This window comes from Melanostigma gelatinosum (assembly GCF_949748355.1).
Source record: "Melanostigma gelatinosum genome assembly, chromosome: 7".
NCBI lineage: Eukaryota > Metazoa > Chordata > Actinopteri > Perciformes > Zoarcidae > Melanostigma > Melanostigma gelatinosum.
This window is the reverse complement of record NC_136640.1, coordinates 12,003,914-12,025,199: the sequence shown is the minus strand read 5'-3', so window position 1 is coordinate 12,025,199 and position 21,286 is coordinate 12,003,914. Positions and strand designations below refer to the sequence as shown.

The following is a 21,286-nucleotide window of genomic DNA, read 5'->3' as shown; positions in this document are numbered from 1 at the left end:
CTCTGTCTGCACATCAGAGACAGTCTTAATGTTTCCCCTCATTTTCAATTTGCAACCTTCCAAAAACAGACATTTTACTGGTTCGCTGTTTTTCACAGGAGAGGCAGTTAAATGAACAGTTCCCCCAGTCAAATAGAGCACCGGACAACCACAAATGAATTCTGTGGATTCAACAATATATTCAGATCAAGGAGGTTATAGTGTGATAAATAATTACAACTTTGGTCAACAAAAGATATGGAGCTCTGTTTGTTCCAGAAACGTTCCCTCAGTATGTCAAATTACTCATGGAGCCCAGTCTGGCAGCTGGCAGTTGAAAATGCTAATCCCAGCAGATGAACGAGGTCTGCGGTGTGCTGAAGGACAGGCCCGCACCAGTTTGTTTACAGCGTGATAATCAGGAGCAGGCATCTTGATTGCGTGCTGGCAGAACATCAGCGGCCGTGCCGTGACTTCCGGGCTGCATGGCAATTACACTGGCATCTTATCTGTATGAATAGCAGGCCCCAATGACAGATGGGCATGTGGAGTATGAGTACAACAACAACAAAAAGGCCACAAGCAGAAAGTATACCTTGAAGTCTTCCCTTGGTGAGCTCAGTCTGGGTAATGGCATGGCGCTGGAGTGGGACTGGGTTCGGCTTTGCTTTAAGTGAAGCCACTTGACAAATTTAAGTCCAATGTTTACTTTCAATTTAGCCCTGTTTTGGTCTCCATCCATTAGGCTACTGCAGGGATTATCTGACTCTTAAACTGCTAAATGCTTCACTGTGTTCGCCAGCTAGCTGCTTACTTTGTCTACCTGTCATTTGGTGCTGGACATGTAGTGTACGTGTCGTTTTTGGGGCCTGTTTTTGTTGCTTGAAACATGTTAGCTGTGGCCGAAAGCATCTGAGGGGAGCAGTCTCACTTACACTCAGCAGCCAAATGCTCTGGTTTCTGTCATTATAGTTTTCTCTCAGTTTATGAGATGGTTTTAAGCTCATGTTGTGTTGTGTCACTCACAGTCCACAGTGTAGTTCAGTTCAGTCCTGCTGGTTGGCAATGTTGGCTCAAACTGGCTGCCTCACTCGTTTCCTTCTTGCCTGATTGGGAAGAACAGCATAACTCTTCCCACTTTACGTTGCCATTGTTTTGTACCAGTACAGTATACGTAATAGGTACAAGGTAAAAAATATGTGACGTCAGGGAATAAGAGGGTAACTTCATACTGCAACACATACGCAAGTATAAGCATAAAATTCCAGGTACCATTACTCTTCCACTCCAACAGCACACAATGCTGAACCTGTGTATTGTAACTACCATGATATGATCAGAGCAAAGTTTTTCCCACAATAAATATGAACACATACTGTGTGTATAAAAGGAGGTTTTATTGCTCACGGAACTTTGTTGAGTGATTCACCTCTGAATGACAGCAAGCCTTGTTAAATGCCCCCCCCCCCCCCCCCCCACACACAGAGAATTAACAGTAATTTATACAACCCCAGCAGGCCAAGAGTCTGATTAATTAAATACCAATGAGAGCTCTTCGGTATTCTGAACAGATGTTTTCTGAGTCATGTGCTTAGAACCAAGAAATGAATCAACGCCATCTGATGAGGGAGAGTTGCAGGATATTCTTGGCCATGCATCATCTACATTGAAACTCTACATTTGATCAACAATATGATTTAATCTGATTTCCATTAAGGGCTCCTGAAAATGGATTTATTCATGTTTGTAAAGGACACAAAGGGTATAGCCAGATGTGTACACAAACACACACACACACGCTTCTTGTGTTCTATAATCCCTACAAGTGCGCATAAGAGAGACGCTCCAAATGTTTTATATGAATTCTCTAGAATGACGCGTGAGATAGCTCCACCTCAGCCATTAGAGCACAGCTTTGACCTCCCATAATGTGGAAAGATAAATGATATGTTGCTACGCCTGTGTTTAAAGTGGGATTGTCTTTCATCTCGTGCTGGGACTCTGCCAGGAAAGATTATCACTGTGGGGTTTAATGCTCCGAGCTATGAGCCCAAACATGTTTATTTATTTTTACAATTCAAAAGAACCTTTTTTTCCCCCCTTCTGTATCTCCCACTCATTCCTGCCCCCTCTCTCTGTCATTAGCGTAATCGGAATTCCCATGGAATTCTTTCAGAGTATAAATGATTGTGTGGGACGTGATGCTTTTTCTTGGAGAGGCAGGGGTTAAATGATCCCTGCTCTGTTGCTTCACCCTGTTTTTCCTTTGAAGTGTGCCGACACAGGAACATCTGGATGCCAGGTAGTGAGTAATTAATGAAGAATCAATAGACCGCATTCATATCTTTGAGTACTTGAAATTATGCAACATAATGCAACACCAGTGGAACATAAGTAGAAGCCTATTAGTATTATTAGCAAATTGTAATGCAACTGTAATGCAGAAAAATGTCTGTGTTGTACTAATATATATATTATGTCGGCCAATTTTTGGATTATTGATACTGATGCATTCAGTTGTATAGAATTCAGTGAGCTGACGTGGAGCTACTTTGACTATCTTAAATACTGTTGAGGAGATTGATCTTCAACAGTGGACTATGTTTTATAAACTGATCACAAGTTACATGCCACTAACTAAATGTAGGGGAGTAAATGTGTTGTTGTGAAAGACTCCTTATTATTGTTCGTGTTAGTCTTATCTCTCTCTATTTTTTCTTAAGCTGAATGAACTGTGCTATATAAATCTCTCCTTGCCTCTCGTCTCCCCACCATCAGCCAACCCTTCTCTCCCCTATGCTCTCTTTTCCTCCATGCGAGCCTGCGCTCCAAAAGGGTTCGTGTGGCCCCAGAGCCCCAAATGTGTAAGGGGATATCTCCTCCGTCGGCCTACAGCAGGGAGCTCAGAGAGCAACTGGCTGCTGCCCCAGCACACTGTAGGCAAAGCAGTGAGGGAGCAAAAGAAGGGGGGGGGCTTAGCTGTGAAAATATCATCAGAGAACTGGAGAGCAGCTTGATTTCAGCTCCCGCAGTCCTTATGTAAATACTGTACACATTCTCAAAGAGCACGCACACACACACACACACACACACACACGGATGCACACACAAGCGCTTCTGGCATCTGTCTGGAGGTGAGATCAGCTCAACCACAGAGCCTGGCTCTCCCCCCACTGGCTGCCCTCATTCTGCACTGTGCAGAGGTGAAACATCATCAGCTTGTTGGTTTTGGAAGCTTTCGGATTAATTCTGAATACTTTTTTCAAGCACACCATTATGGAGAGAAATATTACCCCCTTTCAGCGAGTATTAGGGGTATTACTGCTCGGTCAAATTGCAATGCAAATATCGTCTTTCTCTATCTGGAGTTTTCAATACGATGAAAGCAAATTGGTCCGGTGTGTGAATATGCTGTTAATCCATGCTGCTGCACTTATCCAAAGTACGGCAAACCTGATGAGATGCAGAGCAGTAACGGCTTTTTGTTTAGTTCACTGGCAACAAATTGCTGTTTTGGTGAACAGCTCTATCTGGGTGGCACAAATCTCCTCTCAAACGCAACCATTTTAAGTAGCATTAACACCCTGGTTGTAATCAAAGTTGAGTACTTCACAAATAAGCACAATTCTCCCCCATCAAAGGGTAGAAATAGTTCACATTTCTCACAGCAAATATTAAAGTGTGTGTTTGTGTGTCTCTGAAGTTAAGGATTATTTTGCAGCCATGTCACCCTGTGGTATGACCTAAAATATTGTTTATTTTAATGAATCTTCTAATTTGATGCTGCTTTCCAATTCTACATGTTATATTCCTTAAATATTACATCATCTGATCATATTCTTACAGTATGAACTGACTAATTTGTAAATATTAAAAGGCCTGGTGTGTTACAGTAATGGAGAGTCATCTTTAAGAAAATCAAAATGCATATTCAAATGTAAAACAGACATAAAACACATTTAACTATTTTTCTACACTTTCGTATAATTGCTCTTTTATGGAATCAATGCATTGCTTTTAACAAAATCACTTTACTTCACAACTTTAGGAGGATGTCAAGATTACACGTGTTCATATAATGACACTTGTGCAGCTGTGTTGTTAGAATGGAAGAGCAAACACATCAGAGAGTCTACAGGAGACTGACCAACCCAGACCGTAGTGTCTATTTCACAGGTTTTTCCTTCATGAATGCAAACAGCTTCTCTGCTTTTCAGCTCGAAGAGAATATTCTAGGGCATTGCAAAACTGGGATAAAGAAGAAAATCACGTGAAAAGTGAAAGAAATACGATGACATTCAAATTCTATTCTGTTGTTGCTGAATTAATTAAGCAAGCTTAAGCAAGCTTAATATTTCTATGATAGACATCATAGAAATATACTCCCTCAAGTGTTTGTGTGATTTCCCCTTTTGTTTCTTCTTATTGGGCCTTGTGTTTTCCATTGAGGTAAAAGCACTGACGTGGTGTCTTCTCATTGTGTCCATAATTACTGTGGGACAACACAATTGCTAGTTAATCATAAACACCCTCTGTACACTGTAGCTTGTGTCTGTCTCTGCTACCTGCGTGTGTCACTGCATGCAAACAGCCTCACAGAGCTACTGCACTTTGGACCCCTATGCGTGTGAGGATACAGCACGGAAATTCACGGTGAAGCAAGTGCAACAAGCAAGCACATGGTTTTGAATGAAGCTCCAGAATTGTTGGATGGCGCAACATTTACCAGTTGGCAACTACAACGATCGACAGTGACGTTGGATCCTGTCAACTTTTCTCAGCTCAAACTTTGGTCTGCAGCTTTTTAAGCGCACTAACTAAGATGTAGCCTGAGACTCAACTCCATCACAATGGGGTATGTTTGCCTGACCTCCACTCCTCCTGTCTATCGGGGTCCAGGGCCTCGTTTGGTTTGCCAGGCCCAGCTGACAATGTTTGCTCTGCTTTACAGCCTCTCTGTTTGCTTGCCCCTTCACTGGAGCATCCACCTCTTGGTTTCAGCAGCACTCAAGTCCCGCCACATTTGGGGTCACCAGCCCGGGGCTCAGCCCACCCAGAATGCAGTGCGTCGGCCAACAGAGATAACGCAACTGTTCGGGTGGTTTAGCGCAGGGATGTCACCCTATCTTTTTGCAAAACACACACAAACACAGTGATCATCTACCATTTGATGTGACTCAGAGAGCTCCTCTCATATGGGCAGCTTTTGTCTGTTTGGCAGCTCACCTCTGCTTGACAAGCTTTGACTTGAGGGTATCGTAAAATGAAACAGGGTGTCAGGAGAATAAAGGATTTGTTGTCATCAAAGGTGATAATTAGCTCATTGATTTATTTCAGAGGGTATCGCAACAAAAATGAATACATAAATAAAAAAAGGTGCCAGGGAGATTAGATGCATTTGAAAAACAACTGAAAAACAAAAAAAGTGAGCTCAAATAGAAAATTGTATTTTATCTTCATTTTGAGACAACTTTTGTTCTTAAAACTGGTTGTTAGCCTATTAAAGTTACAGACTATTAGAAAACTGTATTTTCACAGTAAAGGTCTCAATTTCGCACATCTGTGATGACAATAAGCCACAATAATGCTTGATGTGCAACAAAGATATGTAAGAATAATTCATTCAAAATGTTCCTTTCTAAGATGACATGGTGAAATAAAGTATGACATAAATTGCTTGCATTTATCATATTTATCTTGACATCAAAAGGGTTGTTCACTTGAGAAAATCTACTATATCTTCAACAACAATGTTATTTTAAATTGTATTACAGCTTATAGTTTGTTATTTATCCCTACATGCCAAGAGCAGCAGCCACAAGCTATGCTTTACAAATCCTCACAACACCTTTGCTGTAATTGTTGGGGGTATTATTAGTTCAGCCTGCTTGCTGGCGTGCAGTAGGATCACATGAGGCCTTTAGGGGGATGGGCAGAGTTTTCAGAGGGTGGTATGGCTTTAAGAGTTTACTACCATCACCACACTCACACAACACAAAGTTTGGGGGCCAGGCGAGCAGTGGGATACCGACGGATAGGAAGTGACGGGACTGCATGAAATGCAGAGTGAGAAAAAAGAGAGAGAGAGAGAGAGGGAGAGACACGGGAATATCGACACAAAGCAGAATTCGAAGCAACTTGCGGTCGTCGGACTGTCGGCTGTACTGCAGGGGGTGGGAGCTGAAATGCGCATGATCTTAACAACGCCGGAGCGAGAGACTTTGAGTGGAAGTGAACTGACGTTACTCTCCCACAAGTGAGAAGCAGAGATTTGAGTCCAGGTTTTCGTCTGATTTCCATGAGCGTGCTTGTTCTTCTGGAAAGTGCTGGGCACACGGGGGGGGGGGGGCATATGGAATTGCGATATATAAACTAGAACCCCACTTTGAATATGAAGGAAAAGACTTTACGAAAACATCTTAGTAAGGGGATATGAACGCAGGTCTTTGGATTTCGCCTCGGTTTTTTTCCCCCTCTGTCGGGTTCAGTTTTTGCGTCTTTTGGGGATGTTTGCGAGTTGCGTCTCTGCGGCTTCAGTTCGGATACTGACCCGCCTCTGCGCCCTGGTGCTGGTCGTCGCGCTGGGACTCGGTTCAGAGCTGCGGGTTCGAGTCCGGCTCGTTGACGGACTGGTGACTGAGGAGGTTTTGGAGGCGGACAGTGAGAGGGACTCGATATCACTCGAATTCAAGCAGGGAGATGGGACACTCATCACGTTTCTGGCGGACTTTAAACAGGTGAGAGGGGGCTCCTGTTTACCATTCAAACTAAACGGTGTTGTCCCTTCAGGGGATGTCAATTCTGCTACGGTAACAGCGAATTCATGGTTATTCTAATGTTAAAAGCCATTCTTTCATCCATGAAATTAGGCACAATCAAAGACAATCATATTCCTTGTTTTTAGGGGACTTTGAGACCTTCTGGAAAGTTATTGGTACCCAGCCTTCACTTTTTGAACCATTGATTTAATCTTACCTCAGTTGTACCTTATTGCGGCTTCAAAGTCTAAAGAGGGTGTGTGTTTCACGTGACCAAAAAGCCTGCTCTCTAACAAACCCAAGTCATGTCCCTAGGGGTGAGGTCCAAAAACAAAGTGATAGGCAGGAGTAGGCGACATAAAAAGGTCACTTGATGCCTTTTGTCATTTCTTTTTTGATTATCTCATGAGATCGGCCCCAAATCCATATCTTGCTGAAATCAGGTAACCACAATGGTGGTCAAGCTAAAGGGTTGCCTCCAACGCAGGGTCCAAAATCTGAAGCTGAAATGAAAACATCCCAAAAGCCTAATGTGGCAGACATTGCACCAAGCACATAAAGTAAAGTGGAACTGAGCAGTAGTTTCATTCATCTTTTTCCATCTTGAGCTTGAGAGAGGTCAAGACAGCTGCTGCCCCTTTAGATGTGGATGTCCACACACACACCAATGGCCTTTAAACCCCTGCTGCTGACGGCTCCAGCCCAGAGCTGATCATCAGCGGCCATATTTAGCATTCTTCTAAAAGTAGACGGAGCAGCTCACAGAGGCGCAGAGAGCAACGGCATACGTGTGTGATGGTTGCTGTCACGCAGAGGCTGGCGAGATGTGAAGGGGGAGATTTACCAGGATTAAGTGGGCATGTCTGACCTTTTTGATCTGCATGTCTGGTTCACAAACCAAAACAGCTAATTTAGAGTTGAAAGAGAAGAGTCCATCACCCCCAATCATTGGTGACACACCATCACAAAGAAACATACACCGACCTGTGGGCATGGAGCCTTTGCTCGCTTGTGAAGCTGACCTGTGTCGCTGCGTCTCTTCGCACATTCGCACATCCATGCAAGCGCACATACGTATGCACATATGGTTTAGTTTATTTGAATAAAGGCAACAGAACCCCCTCAGATCACTTCTCCTTTCTGCTGCCTGATTCCTCTGTTGTAAGTCGGCCTTTCCGCCCGTCTCCCCCTGCCCCGCTCTGTCTCTTGCTCACTTCTTCCTGCTCTCTCCTCAATTTCTCCTGCATGTGGTTTTCATTCAGCTCTTGTGCGGTATCTCCAGGATTTATGGAAAGTTGGAAGAGCTGTCCCTTCCAGCTGCCATGAATATACAGTTCAGAGGAACGCATGTGGGACAACGAGTGTTTTAACAGGGATGTTAAACACTGGAGATTTCTGATGAACTATACAGCCAATGGTGGATAGAGATAGGTACAGTGCAGGTTAACGCATTATTCCAGTTACTCATTGAGTGAGCAAGCTTTTCCCTTTTAAACTTCGATTTTCTTACCATCCAATTGTACATGATTGATTCATCCAGGATGGAGGTGCATGTTATGATCTTTGCTATCCTTTATATAGGATCATTAAAAAAAAAAAATGCTCTATAAATAATCATCAGCTGTCTTGCTCTTTTCTGCTCTGTGAAAATGTGGCAAAAGATGTGATTGTAAATGCTGTAGTCGCCAGACACTGACGGAGTGGTCTGCTGGATGAGAGGAGGAAGTTGAGTCAACCGTATCCAAGCAATGAATCACTGAGAATCAGCCGTGCTGTGATTTCAGGAGGTCCACGTTTGCTCTGGAGGCATGTAGACATGTGGAAAAGATGACGTGGTGTAGCTAGCTCGTGACACCTCTGTGTCATGTTGAGTGTGTCTCTTTATGTAGATTGCTGTAATGATTTACGGTGTCCGTTGCTTCATTGATCTTTGTTTTCTTTGCCCTGGAACCGAGTTCCCATGCTGTACCCAACAATTGCCACCAACTCTTGTTGAGTGGAAATAATGAATGTATATATTGTCATGTCTGTGAAAGGAAGGCGTCGTGGCAGGGAGTTGGTCATCCACTGTGTAATCTGTACATTGTGATGCGTTGCTTAACTTTCTCCTGCCTTTTTAGGGATTTGTTTATAATCAAAATATTTCAATGCTAACTGGTATCACAGTCAAGTATTTACAGCTGAATCCACTCTAAATAACGTAGGATTGCTGCAATGTGTTTTGCAGTTCAGTAATGTCCTGATGACATGCTCAGTGTTGATGTCCAATCTTTTAAACAGACAAAATCAGATTTCTGTTGCCGCCTAAGATAGACGGTTCCTCTTCAGTCATTTGCAGATTCAGTAAATATATTTTCCTTCAACCATCACTGCAACAATTTATGGTCTCACATAGTCTTAAGACCTTGAGCTGAACATAAACCATGTCTTGGAACTGTATCACATCTTTGGTTCTTTCCAGATGTAGAAACTTTGTCAGAGAGGCTAATCAGTTTGTACTCTGTGTGTCTTGCATTCATGTCTAGCTAGTGGGTTTGATCAATGCAGGAATGCGAGTGACTCCACAGGCCTCTCGGCTGAGTTAACACTTGAAGGAGGTTTCATTTCGGGGACGCAGCGGTGCAAAGCCTTGTGCATCTGTAGTTACATGCACCGTGGCTCTATAGTAAAACATCTGCGACGACAGTTTCAACAATGTTTTGATTTATTTAGAGATTGAAGAAACAGTTGGTCACACTGATTGCAGAATCATGTGAAAAGGCTGTTTTTCCACCCACACTAGTGTTTTCCGATCTCGCTTTAACTGTCTGCTGTCCTCACAGAAAGACCAAAATAGTGAAAACGTGTTTAAACAATTATTATTTTGGGGATTATTTTGGGGATGCATAAGCCAGTAGCTTTATAACTGAAGACTAACATTTAAAAAAAAAGAGTACTTATCTGTGCTGGAAATATTTAAATGAATCCACATCAGTGTGCACATGGCATGAGAGTGACCCATTGCTATGCTGATGGGTCATGAGAGCAACAGATGTTAGAGGCCACTTGACGCTATCTCACACCATCATGTTAAATGGGTCTGGATTTTGTAAACAATGGCGCCGCAGTGAGAATGAGCTTGCTAGGTGTTTTATTGATTCTCATTTCATTTCATCCTTCTGAACAGGATTACGTTTCAGCCATGGGGCTTATTTACCCTCAGGTCAATTCACTCTAGTGTATGTTGTGATTGTCTTCAAAGCCACGGAGGCTTTACGGATACGCCCAGCTTGCTGTAAGAATGAATCGGAGATTCTTCACACACCCTCGTGCCCTATGTCAAACGCAGGATTAAAGGAGTTGGGGGTGGGGAGGCAGGTTGGTTGGCCTTTCTTTGTGCCTTCCCTTTGGGATGTACAGTAGAGTATCTATGATTCATTTAGGCAGGAATCCATTCTCTCACAGCCTTCACGTACTGCATCCCATGGTGATATTGTTCAAATGGCTTTGGGCTGTGGCCTTTATTAGCTATTAGGCAAACTCTCCTGTGTGGGAGGCTTGCTGGCAGTTAATTTTGCTCTGTGGGAAATACCGTTTCTTGCCAAATGAAGCAACTGACGGTTTGTTTTTCGCCGATGGCAAGTAAAGCACATCAGTTGCAAGTCGGTGCAGTGCAGTCACCACATGTTATGCCTTTATGTTTTGTTTTTGGCTGCCACACCTTGCCTCACCTTGCCTCACTCGAACCTGAAACACCATCCCACTTTGTCACTTGCACAAACTTGTGAAGTCTGTTTTTACAGGTAAATGTCACCTGTTCCAGAAAATGTTGTTGTTTCAGACACCGTTGCGGACGCGTCATAGGGGCACACAAGTTGTGAAAGGCCACAGTGAGTCAACGGCTAGTCACCAACGCTCCTCGAAATAATCCGAATGAGAAACCGTCTCACAATAGATGCTCAGATATTCAAGCTTTTGTTTTTACGTTGCACAGTACCTTAGAATCACTACTCCTGCTCATTTCCCCTTTTTCGTGCTGTGGTTCCTTTCAGCGTGGGAGAGAGAGAGAAACTCCACAAACAAGTTACTGACTAGCTGTGTGAATCAGCTCTTACTTGTCTACTTTCTTGACATGTTCTTTGGAACTTGAGTACATGAAGATCCTGTCCGGTTACCCTGCAGGCAGAAACAAATGCACAGATTACATTTTATACCTGAAAATATTTCAGATGTGGGTTGTTTTCTCATTCAGTTTGTTCTGTTGCAATGTGTGCATGCAGTGGACCCTTTCAAAGATGAACCCATACACTTAATCTTTCTCCTGGCCACCCTTTGTTCCCTGCAGGAAATATGCTTCTTCTATGGCCTTGTTGTGACCCTTCAAGGCCCCACATAGGCCCCCTTTGGCCTCTCGTGGCCCCTCAGCCCCTGTTGATGTCTTTATCCTTCATCTTCCTCCTGCCAGCAGGCCAGATGTTCGTCTGTAATGCTGCTGATAAAGAAAAGGCTTCCAATTTCCCACAGTCCTGCAGGGAGAGAGAGGATATATTGACAGCTGTCATCCAACTTATTTTAAAAAGAATATATGTCCAGAGGCCAGGGACAGTGGACTGCAGGGTGCTGTTGATGGCCTTTCATGGACATGCCAGTAGTTGTGGCTTGCACTGTTCATAGTTGTGATCATTTCAAGCTACCCCAGAGGTTTTAAGATTGCAGTTGGCAACAAAACAGCCAACGAAGGGTTGGGTTCATGCCACCAAAGCTTCTGTTCTGTCCTGAAATGTCCTTTTGTCAAACTCATGGCCGTGTCCTTTTGGCAAGCTCCACCTGGTACATTTCAAACTAGACGTTTGACTTCGCTGTGCAACCCTTGTGACAGTTCAGTCAGTTCTGGTGCTTACGTTATGTGGGTCCACACCTGGGAAGGTATTACATCATCCTTTCTCTTGTCAAATAAACTGCTCTGGTGTTGCTATAGAAAGAGCCGAGGAAGTCTAGAAAAGAACGGGATGCTTGGTTTTAAAGAAACCTTTGCAAGTCACATTTTCCAAATAGATCTGTAAAAATATCAACAAAGCTGACCTTTCCTCGGGTGCCAGGTCACACACACTGAATTGAAGCTTGTTTTGATAACAATTTCAATGTATAAATTGGATTTTGCTGGGGGGGTTTGGGTTGTTTAAGGATAATTGGATTGAAGGAGACTATTATGAAAATATCTGCCTGTTAGAAAATGAGATATAGTTGAAATTATCCCATCATTTTTAAATGCCCTCATTAAATAGCTGTTTGTTTGTCCCCTGCAACCGGATATGAAAGCTGTGGGAAACAGTTCATGGCTGAATGGGGCTGTAGCCATCTCTATTGTTTATGCCTGATCTGTCTGCCTCATTTCCTTCCCTGTTAGCACCCACTGTTTGTGCCCCTCTCATTTCCTGAATGCAAAGTCTCCATAAACAGTTTGGGTGTCCGGATAATTCTATCCAGATTCTGTGTGAAGGGATAGTTCCCTGATTGTGGTCTGCGCATACTTTGCACAGGTTTGAAGTAGTGCTGGGTGGTATGACCTTAAATGTGTATCACGGTATTTTGTAAGATTCTGGCGGTTTCACGGTATTTTTTTTTTTTCCCTTTACTGTATTTTTATATCGGTTTATAGTGGCTTACTCTACTGTCAAGGCTTTGCTGACTATAGGGTTTGCTCATTTGTTCGTATGAAGTTGGGATGGCAGTTTGGCTGAAGTATTGTCGCCCCGGTCAGACGTACCTTGGATCCTGTGTTTTAATCATTGCTCTGAGCCCGTCTTTCTCGACTGTCTGTAGCGGGACCATGTCCTTGCATAGCTGGATCGTTATTGCGTTCGTAATGTCGCGCCACCGCTTGCTTTTCTTGTCATTTGCAGTGCCTCGAACAAATGCCTCTTCAAGCGATGTCTGACCCTTCGGCTTCACTGTTTCACTCGCCCTAACGTTACTGATTGAAGGCCGTAATCACACTCGTGGTATTCAAACTCATGTTTAACAGACTGTTGTGCTACCGGGCTAGCTAGCGAGCTGTACCCAGCATGCCGTTCGGCGGTGTCATTTTATAAATGTACAATTATTAGTGTTACAAATTGTTTATGTGTCACAAACTGTCGTGGTGTTTTGCCATGTTAAAGAGCGTTAGCTGTGAGTTATTAATTATTGTGTTATAAAGTTATAACCATGATTAGGGTCCCTCTCAATACACTTAAGACAAATAGCCCCGACCGCAGGGCCCTCAACTGCGAACAATATATTTAGCTGCCTGTTGAAGAGTGAGAGCAGCTATTTCGCTTATGCACCGGTATTACGGTGTGTGAAAAATTGATATCATACGGGAAATTAAAACCGGTATACCGGATCAACCGGTATACCGCCCAGCACTAGTTTGAAGACTTTTAAAGTCTTCATTGGAGACTGTTGGTGGAGCGTTTGTATCTGTATTTCTGAGTTCATGTGTTAACACTCCAAGTAAGTTACCATCCAGTAGCCAAGGGGAACACCTTTCTTTCTGTGGCTTCTAGTGTTTTTATTGTCCATTCAGTGCCACTGTTTACTAATTGGTTTGCTCTTAGGACAGCCAGGTGTGACCGGCTCAAATGTGACTCCACATTCCTGCCTTTGGAGCCCATGTAATTAGCTTCAACTGAAGCATTTCTTAGCGCAGCGGCTTTTCTCCCGCTCCTTTTGTCTGTGTGAGTCTGTCTCTCCCTCTGTCTCCCAACATGATCTCTAATCCCTGCCTACACCTGTGCTTTTGGACTGGGCTGCACCAAGGCAAATATCCTCCCCATCACCAAACATAGTAAATCCGTATGTTGTTTTTAAAGGGGAGTCTGGGCCATTTGGGCAGGTTAGGGCTCCTAAAAGTAAACACAAAATCTCACCACTTATGTCTTTACACATAATATAATGCTGAAAATGTTAGCTTTTATATTAGCATTGTCTTACTGTGCAAGCTTGGTAGCTGGTGACTAGGGGAAGGCCTTAAAAGAGAAAAAAAAATATATTTGTTGGTTGTTGTTTTTTATATTTCAGAAACTGTTTTGCTTGCTTGAAAAAAAGGCTGACTCAAATACCCACACAAACCCACAGTGATCCCCAATGACTCATCAGAGCGTGGCTGACCAACAGTCCTCCGCAGCCAGCCAGCAGCCTGATCAACAGACAGGGTCTTAGAGGGGATTGAAATACAGGAAGGACCTCCTGCACGGGGGATAGCTACTGGCACGCTGTTTGTTTTTGTGCGAGTGCGTCTGTGTGTGTTGGAATATCTATTCATGCATGCAAATGTGAGCTGGCACAGTTGGCATTGCTCCCAAAGTGAGATGTACATGTCTTACAGTGGTTCTTTCCCGAGGACGTTTAAAAAAAAAAAAATAATAATAATAACTGCTCTTAATAGAAAATAGCCTGATAATTCTTTCAGTTTCGGGCTTCACATAGTTCTTATTTGTCACAGCCAGTAAACCAGGTGTGTCCTCTGTGAATGTGTAGCTGGGTTACAGCTACGTTCGTGGAGAATGGTCACTGTAAATGGCAGCCTTTGACTGCGTGAATAGGCTTTTGTGCACCTCTTAAATAACCTGACCCACCAAAGGTAACCACCAATGAAACAGCCCCCCCCCCCCCCCCCCCCTGGCTGTTTAACAGGTCTTAGTGTTACCCACTAGTCAGCTTGCATGAATACAGACTTGTGTTTGGCAGTTGGCCAGTGGTAGTTTGTCTGCAAATGTAACTCCCGGGTGTCAAGGAGCAATGCTTAGGAATCTGTACTTGTGTAGATTATTTATAGCCGTGCTGACATTTACACTGCTCTGGTCGGGGGAAAACTCAAGGCCTCGCTGTCCTTTGATTATGGTATTACCCGCCTTTTTCAAAGGTCACTCCTTTAATTCTCAATGTCCGTACCTGGTGATTTTCTGAAAATGTTGGTGTGCAAGCCTTTAATTTCACGTAGGTCTGTGGAAATGCACTTTTACGGGGTGACTCCTTTTTCCTGATGTAGGCTTCACTTCCTTAAGGAGTACTTGTGAATTCAAATGGCCTTACTCATCATTTTCAAGCTCTTGCAGGCCCACTTGACTATGCTGTCCTAAAGTTGAATTAGTGCTTTTCTATTCAAATGTATAACGAGCATTAACTTTATTTCCTGTTTGGTAACTGGGGATTTTTGAGCTGCAGTTGACACAATCTTTCTCTGTTCCCATGGCACAGATAAAACGGCTTCTGCCGCAGCAGGAGATTAATATTACCTCCTGTTATCCCGCTGGAGCTTGACGCCTGCCTGCATCATATTTGTCTGATCCTCTGTCAAAGTTATTCCACACCAGTATCTTCCCCTATCAGTTTGCATAATTCCCTGACTTAAAAAAACAAAAAAAAACCACCATCAACCCACCACCCTCGCAGATTTTGATCACTTTGTTCAATAATCACACTCTCCCGGTGTTGGGATACTGCCTGTCATCATAACGACAGGTGTCACACCTCCTTTTATCACACCACTTGGGATTTCACTCTTTCCCTGCGTTTTATGATATCACACTTCTGAGTGTGTCTGCACAAACGAGTCGTTGTGTGCATGCGGCGGTGCTGGTTTCCGGCAGCCACAAGTGAGGCTGGTCTTGTCCAAACAAACGGCTGAATCCAGCAGCTTCTGTCTGGATGGAGATGTGGAGATGATGTCATTGTTATTACTCCATTTGCTTTTAGAAGGCATGCTGATTATTATCTCAGTAGCATGTAAACCACCAATATATCAATACCAGTTTGTTATTGCCATTTAAAGGCAACAATTACACTTAATTCCCCTTAACAGTTGACTGGAGATGGATTCATTTCGTCATGTCTTTTATTTCGTGCCACCTGTATGATTAAATGAATAGTGCGAGGATTAGATGAGAGCGGTAGATGGGAAGATCAAAACCACAAATTGTTGTTTTTTTACAATGTATTTTTTGTGAGGATTAAACAAACAAGATGTTACGCCTCAATTAGTGAACTTTAGAGATGCAGGGAGGCGGATGTTGTTGTCTTCGGAGAGAGTCAGGCTAGCTGGCTCCATCTTCTTTACAATCTTCATGCTAAACTAATCTATGCTGGCTGTAGCTTCATGTTTAGCAGACAGACATGGTGTGATTTATTCTCATCTTCATTTCCCAAGATGTTAAACAATTTCATTAAGATTATCTATTGTGTGCAGATGACTTGACGTGAAGTTACATCAGAAAAAGAAGCCACAGTACGCACTGCCGCTCTCCCCTCGCCCTTTTTCTTTGGCCGAAATCTAAATGCCGGGCAGTAGAAGTAGACAATCATTAATCTGGACACATAATGACACAAGAGGAGGAGGAGATCTCAGCTTCTACACTTTGCTCATGAGTAAGATCCAAAGAAGTAGAGTTTGTGGAGCTACCCTTCTTCTCTGTAATTACCCAGAGAGCCCTGGGGCAAATCTATGTGGCTGACACAAATGCCTTCCCTTCGTCTCTCTTTCTCTCTCTCTTTGGCTACGTGCACACACACACACACACACACACACACACATGCGATATCTCAAGCGTAGCGCCATGTGTCTGCAATATGGGAGGTCTTGAAGTCGTGGCCTCTGCGTCTCCTACACTTGAGGGGGAAATGGCACTCTTGGCCATCTCTCTGTCGGCATTGTACTCCCTCTTCCTTACAGCTACTCTGTCCACTATAACATATTCATGCCTCCTGTAGTCTCGGCATCTTTGTTCTTTTCGTAATAAATCTGAGTACTGGGTTATTATCATAGTATGGTAATATCTGAGTTATTTAACGTCAACTTTCTGTGTCCTCGGGTCCATGTTTTACGACACCGATCAGCTCACAGAGATCTGATTGTATAAAGCCTGTGAATCAATATTTGCTCTGTAATTTGCTTTACCAAAGGTCAAAAAGTATCACATGATTGTCTTGTGAAATACCCACGCTTGTATTGTATGCCCGCCAGAAACTCTTTTCACAGACAAAAGTGGTTGAGGAACCAGTGATCACGCAAAGTAGCCTACAATGAACGACAGAGCGTAAACACTTCTGAGGCAGGTTGTATTGCTTTCTTGCCAGCGTGTACACTTCTGCATACAGGAAGTGGGACAGAGCAGCTTAAGGAGAATTCACTGGGGTTATCTCTGGGCTGTTTATCTGTCCCAGAGTTCCTCTTGCTCAGGGAGTGAAAACCTTCAAACTGCTACTCCTCTGCAGCCTGTTTGCTTCAGACGGGGGTGTGAAAAGCGGAGGAGGGGTGTTCGGGACTGTGTATCTGTCTCGAAGCTGAGGCCAGCCGGAGGCTGTGTGGGAGGGGGGGGGGTGCCTGATAAATGGGAGGACAGGTCTGCTGCTCCGCTCTCCCCACTGTTGGAGCTTCCCATCATGCTTTGCATGCCCCCTCACAGAACTCTTTATGGCCTTGGGTTTGGCGCCAGATCTCTCACACACTTGCCAACAGCAACAGGTTTTCTGGTGAATTCTCCACTATCGCCATTTTCCTGCCTCCACAGTTCCACATAAAACAGTGCGGTAAAATGCCTCTGACTTTTACGGCATGTGAGGAAACTTCTGAATAGTTTGACAAGAAACGGGCCCAGGGCCTTAATTTGACAGTACAAATAACCAGAGGATGACTGGAGCTACGTTGCACAGGCCTACAGACAAAAAGTATAAACAAGCTGTCAGATGAGGCTCTATGAGCGTAGCAGACACAACCCCCTCTTTACTTTCAGCAGACGTTTGTTTGAACGTCTTTGATCTCCACATATTGAGTTACTGCGTCTGGAAAAGTGCTCCATTAAGTACCGGAATGGAAAGAGTATTTGTTGTAATCTGTATGAGCCTGCGCATATAAAGCGTAAGTTATTATAACCTCGCTGCATACACCACTTTAACAACGTCTTCACGGAAATCGTCTGTTTATCCGTTCAGCCAGTCATGTCTCATCCCTCATGTCTCGCAGGATGTGAAGATATTCCGAGCGCTGATCCTGGGCGAGCTGGAAAGAGGGCAGAACCAGTACCAGGCCCTGTGCTTCATCTCTCGCCTCAGCCGCAATGAGATCATCCCGAGCGAGTCCATGGCCCGGCTCAGACAGGTATGATGTCATGGCGTCAAGCAGAATTTGTGTGTTGTGTGTATTATTTTCAGGTCTTGAAAAATGGAATTTTTTTTACACTGTATTGTTCTGAACGCTGATCATTTGTGTTGTCTGCGCAGAAAAATCCTCAGGCCATTCGCTTGGCAGAGGAGCGGAGGGGATTGGAGCAGCTGGAGATGAGCGCCGCGGTCAATCTGAGTCAGGCCTCTCAACTCAGCTCCCACATTCACAACATGTGCAGTGAGGCCCGGGAGGCCGTCTACACCAGGGAGTCCGATGTCAGACACTGGCTGGACCAAGGTCAGGGGTCATCTTCTGTTTGTTTATCAATGAAACAAAGCATAAGTTCTATGGTGGCATAATGTCCCTCTGTTCTCTTATCTCTTTCTCGTCTCCCCCCCCCCCAGATTGGCTATCCTCTCTAGCTCTCTGCTGACGCTCTTTATCGACCAGATGCTCTCTATCTGTCCTGTCTCTATCAGACAAACGCCTCTTTCCACTTCATTGTACTGATCTTACTGCTATCTTTGGCTTATTGTTGATTCGGCTCTATTACTGTTCATGCTATCTATGTTTACCTTCCTCTGTGTCTCTTCACGTTCCTAATCAATCTTCCACTTTATACCGTGACAAGCAAATCGAATCACTGGAGTACAATGTAAACATTGGAGTACAATCCTCACACTTACCTAGATTGACAACATTTCCATCAACAATTAGTTTTTTCAAAGGCCTTTTTGCAGTGGTAACCAGTATTTTAACAGCGACGAAGTCCAAATTATTCCGGCCGAGGAGAATCCATATGACGGCACTATTGTCCGCTGACAGCACTGTTACAGAGGAAACAATGTTGATGGTCATGGTTCAGCAAACACTCCGCACCGGTATCAGCGGAGGGAATCACACGAGCATCTCCTTTGCATAACAAAGCTCCCCTTGTACTGCTCCACCTCCCCTCTTTTTGGCCACTTTGTCCGCCCTCCTCAGTTCAATACAGGATTGAATGGAGCGAAATCAGAAAGAGAATGATTCACACAACTCCATGATAGCTTGCTTTTTTTTTAATACCACAGGCTCTGATCATCATGCCCGTCTCACGTCTTTGTTATAGGAGTGGATGGCTCCATATTCGAGGCCCTGCCCCAAACAACAGAGGTGCCCAGCTTTCAGGCCTGTCACTCTACTGAAGACTTGTGGCAGCCCTGTCTCTGCACATACAGCCTGCGCCTGGAGTGGTACCCATGTATGCTGAAGTACTGCCGCAGCCGGGACTCTACAGGCAAAGGCTCGACCTACAAGTGTGGCATAAAGAGCTGCAGCAAGGGCTACCATTTTACTTACTATGTTCCACAAAAACAGCTGTGTCTATGGGATGAAGAAACCTAGCATTTAGTTGTGGATGGTTAAGAAAAGAGAAATGCTTCTTTTTTTTCTTTCTCCCAGCCAAACCAATGCTGTCCCACCCAAGCTATTCAAATAAACACATGTAACACTGGACCTGGGTTTATGTGGTGCGACGTTAAATGTCTCAGGTGGGGAGATCCAGTTGTTCGAGCTGAAACAGAAACGAATTCAGGTTCCAATTGAGACCAAAACCTTTGAGGAAGGAGAGCTGCAGCACGTTGTTCGAAGAGGGCCCACTGACTTTCAGCCTTTTCTGGGGGAAATGACATATCGTTATTAACTTTTTAAAGAAGCTGTCACTTTTGTGCCTTTTTTTTTTTTGTTTTTTGGGAGAAATTATTGGAGCGGATTGTAGATGCCAACAACAATAACCTCCCAAACAAGCTCCGGTATGCACAAAGCTGGACGGTGCATTTATGCTCAATTAAACACCAGCAGAGGAATGACAGAGTCCCACTCTGATCACAGGAGTCAAACTGGTCAAACTAAATCTACCATCCTGGTGAAGGAAAATTTGGATGGTAGATTTTTCTTCCCTATAAAGCTCTGTGAAAAAAAACTGTTTGTAGCCAGCTTGTTTATCACGATGTAAGCTGGCGGGCAACAGAAATGCTTCTTCAATGCTGGCTTTATTTATTTTGGTTGCAAAGTGAAATTATTGAGGACTATTTTTGTATCTTTTTGCATTAAATAAGCGCTTGCAGTCAAAACCACAGGTCCAGTGACAACAAGTATCCACACACATTTCAACCTCTTGGAGTTTGGATTTGGTTTCTAGCTACTTTGTTGCCAAGTTTTCATGGTTTGCAGAGAGTTTGGATAAACAGATTAATGATCTTCTCATTAGGATACTTGTAGTTCTGCTTTGCCGCATCAATACCCAACATGCCCACCACTCACATTCTCATTCTGTTTAAAAGTGCCAAATAAACCAAAGTCAACGGAATTACTGTCAAAAGAAGAGTGTAATGTTTCAGTGTCTTGAACCAGGCTCTTCTCTGTGGTGTTTTTCCATGTTCGGATTCACTAAAACTGCAGTACAGCCTTTTGAATAACATATACTGCCATCTTCTGGTGAAACTGCTTCTGTTTATTATGTTTTCTGTCACTTCCCAATTATTTTTTCAGTTGTGTCCGTTCATCTCAGCAGTTAAATGTCTAATTTATACAACTCAAATCCCGAATAATATTTGATGCGTAATTCAACTTGTGGGACCAAATTTCATTTTGTCTGTCTGTTCTTAAGAGAAGTCAGTTAAAGTATAATTTGTTTTTTTCTTACCTCCATCTTCATTTCAGTCTTTACTGCCGTATCAAACGATGTATGTCATGCTAACTAAAGAACCAAATGAGTGGAACATTTCTATTTGTAACCTTTACTGGTGATAAAGTGCCTTAACATTTCCACTGATCTCTTTGCTATGTAACTGTAGATTAAGTTTGTAAACATATTTTTTTCTATGAAAGAGTTTTGAATATGTTGTAAAAAGTTGGAGAAAATTAAGCAGTTCGGTAATGTACCAGATGAGTTTTACATGAATTTCAATAAAGCCTTTCTTTGCACTGCATATATCGTATTTATTTGTTAATTATTTTGGGACATTTCGTGTCTTTATTAGACTATTTACAGTAGAGAGTTGACAGGAAATAGGGGAAGGGAAGGAAAAAGGCGTTGGAAAAAGGTCCAAGGCTCGACTGCATCGGGAATGTTGGGGCTATATAATCAGCATCTTAAACCCCTTGGCCTCCAGGTTGCCCGCTGATGTTCAGTTGTATTAATAACTATACACTTCATTGTGTTCATGTGGAAAATAGCTGTTTACTGACCCAATCACACGAGGTCACGCACAAGTAGGCTACAGCTTCAGCAAAGGGTGGGAGTGGGACTGCATTGCTGGTGTACACATGCCACCAGGCTTTCAACCCATGTCATGCAAATAAGATGTTATCTGCAACCACAACACTACTCGTCACCGCATTATTACTACACATGTAGGACTGTTAGTAATATTAATAATTTATAAAC

At 43.4% G+C, this 21,286-nt stretch overlaps 1 protein-coding gene across 1 annotated transcript; it reads left to right on the top strand.

The window, feature by feature from the left end:
• Nucleotides 1–5,999: 5,999 nt before the first annotated feature.
• Nucleotides 6,000–20,821, top strand: oafa (OAF homolog a). Its single transcript, XM_079272631.1, has 4 exons — nucleotides 6,000–6,716; nucleotides 17,719–17,853; nucleotides 17,976–18,156; nucleotides 18,968–20,821. Exons 1-4 carry the CDS (start codon nucleotides 6,486–6,488, stop codon nucleotides 19,240–19,242), a joined length of 822 nt encoding a protein of 273 aa, XP_079128757.1. The 5' UTR covers nucleotides 6,000–6,485; the 3' UTR covers nucleotides 19,243–20,821.
• Nucleotides 20,822–21,286: the final 465 nt, after the last annotated feature.

What these genes read in the sequence shown, in the direction of transcription:
- oafa (XM_079272631.1), top strand. Translation starts at nt 6,486, where the DNA reads ATGTTTGCGAGTTGCGTCTCTGCGGCTTCAGTTCGGATACTGACCCGC. An exon ending in TTCTGGCGGACTTTAAACAG is followed by an intron (nt 6,717 to 17,718) that starts GTGAGAGGGGGC and finishes CATGTCTCGCAG; the next exon opens with GATGTGAAGATATTCCGAGC. An exon ending in CAGACACTGGCTGGACCAAG is followed by an intron (nt 18,157 to 18,967) that starts GTCAGGGGTCAT and finishes TCTTTGTTATAG; the next exon opens with GAGTGGATGGCTCCATATTC.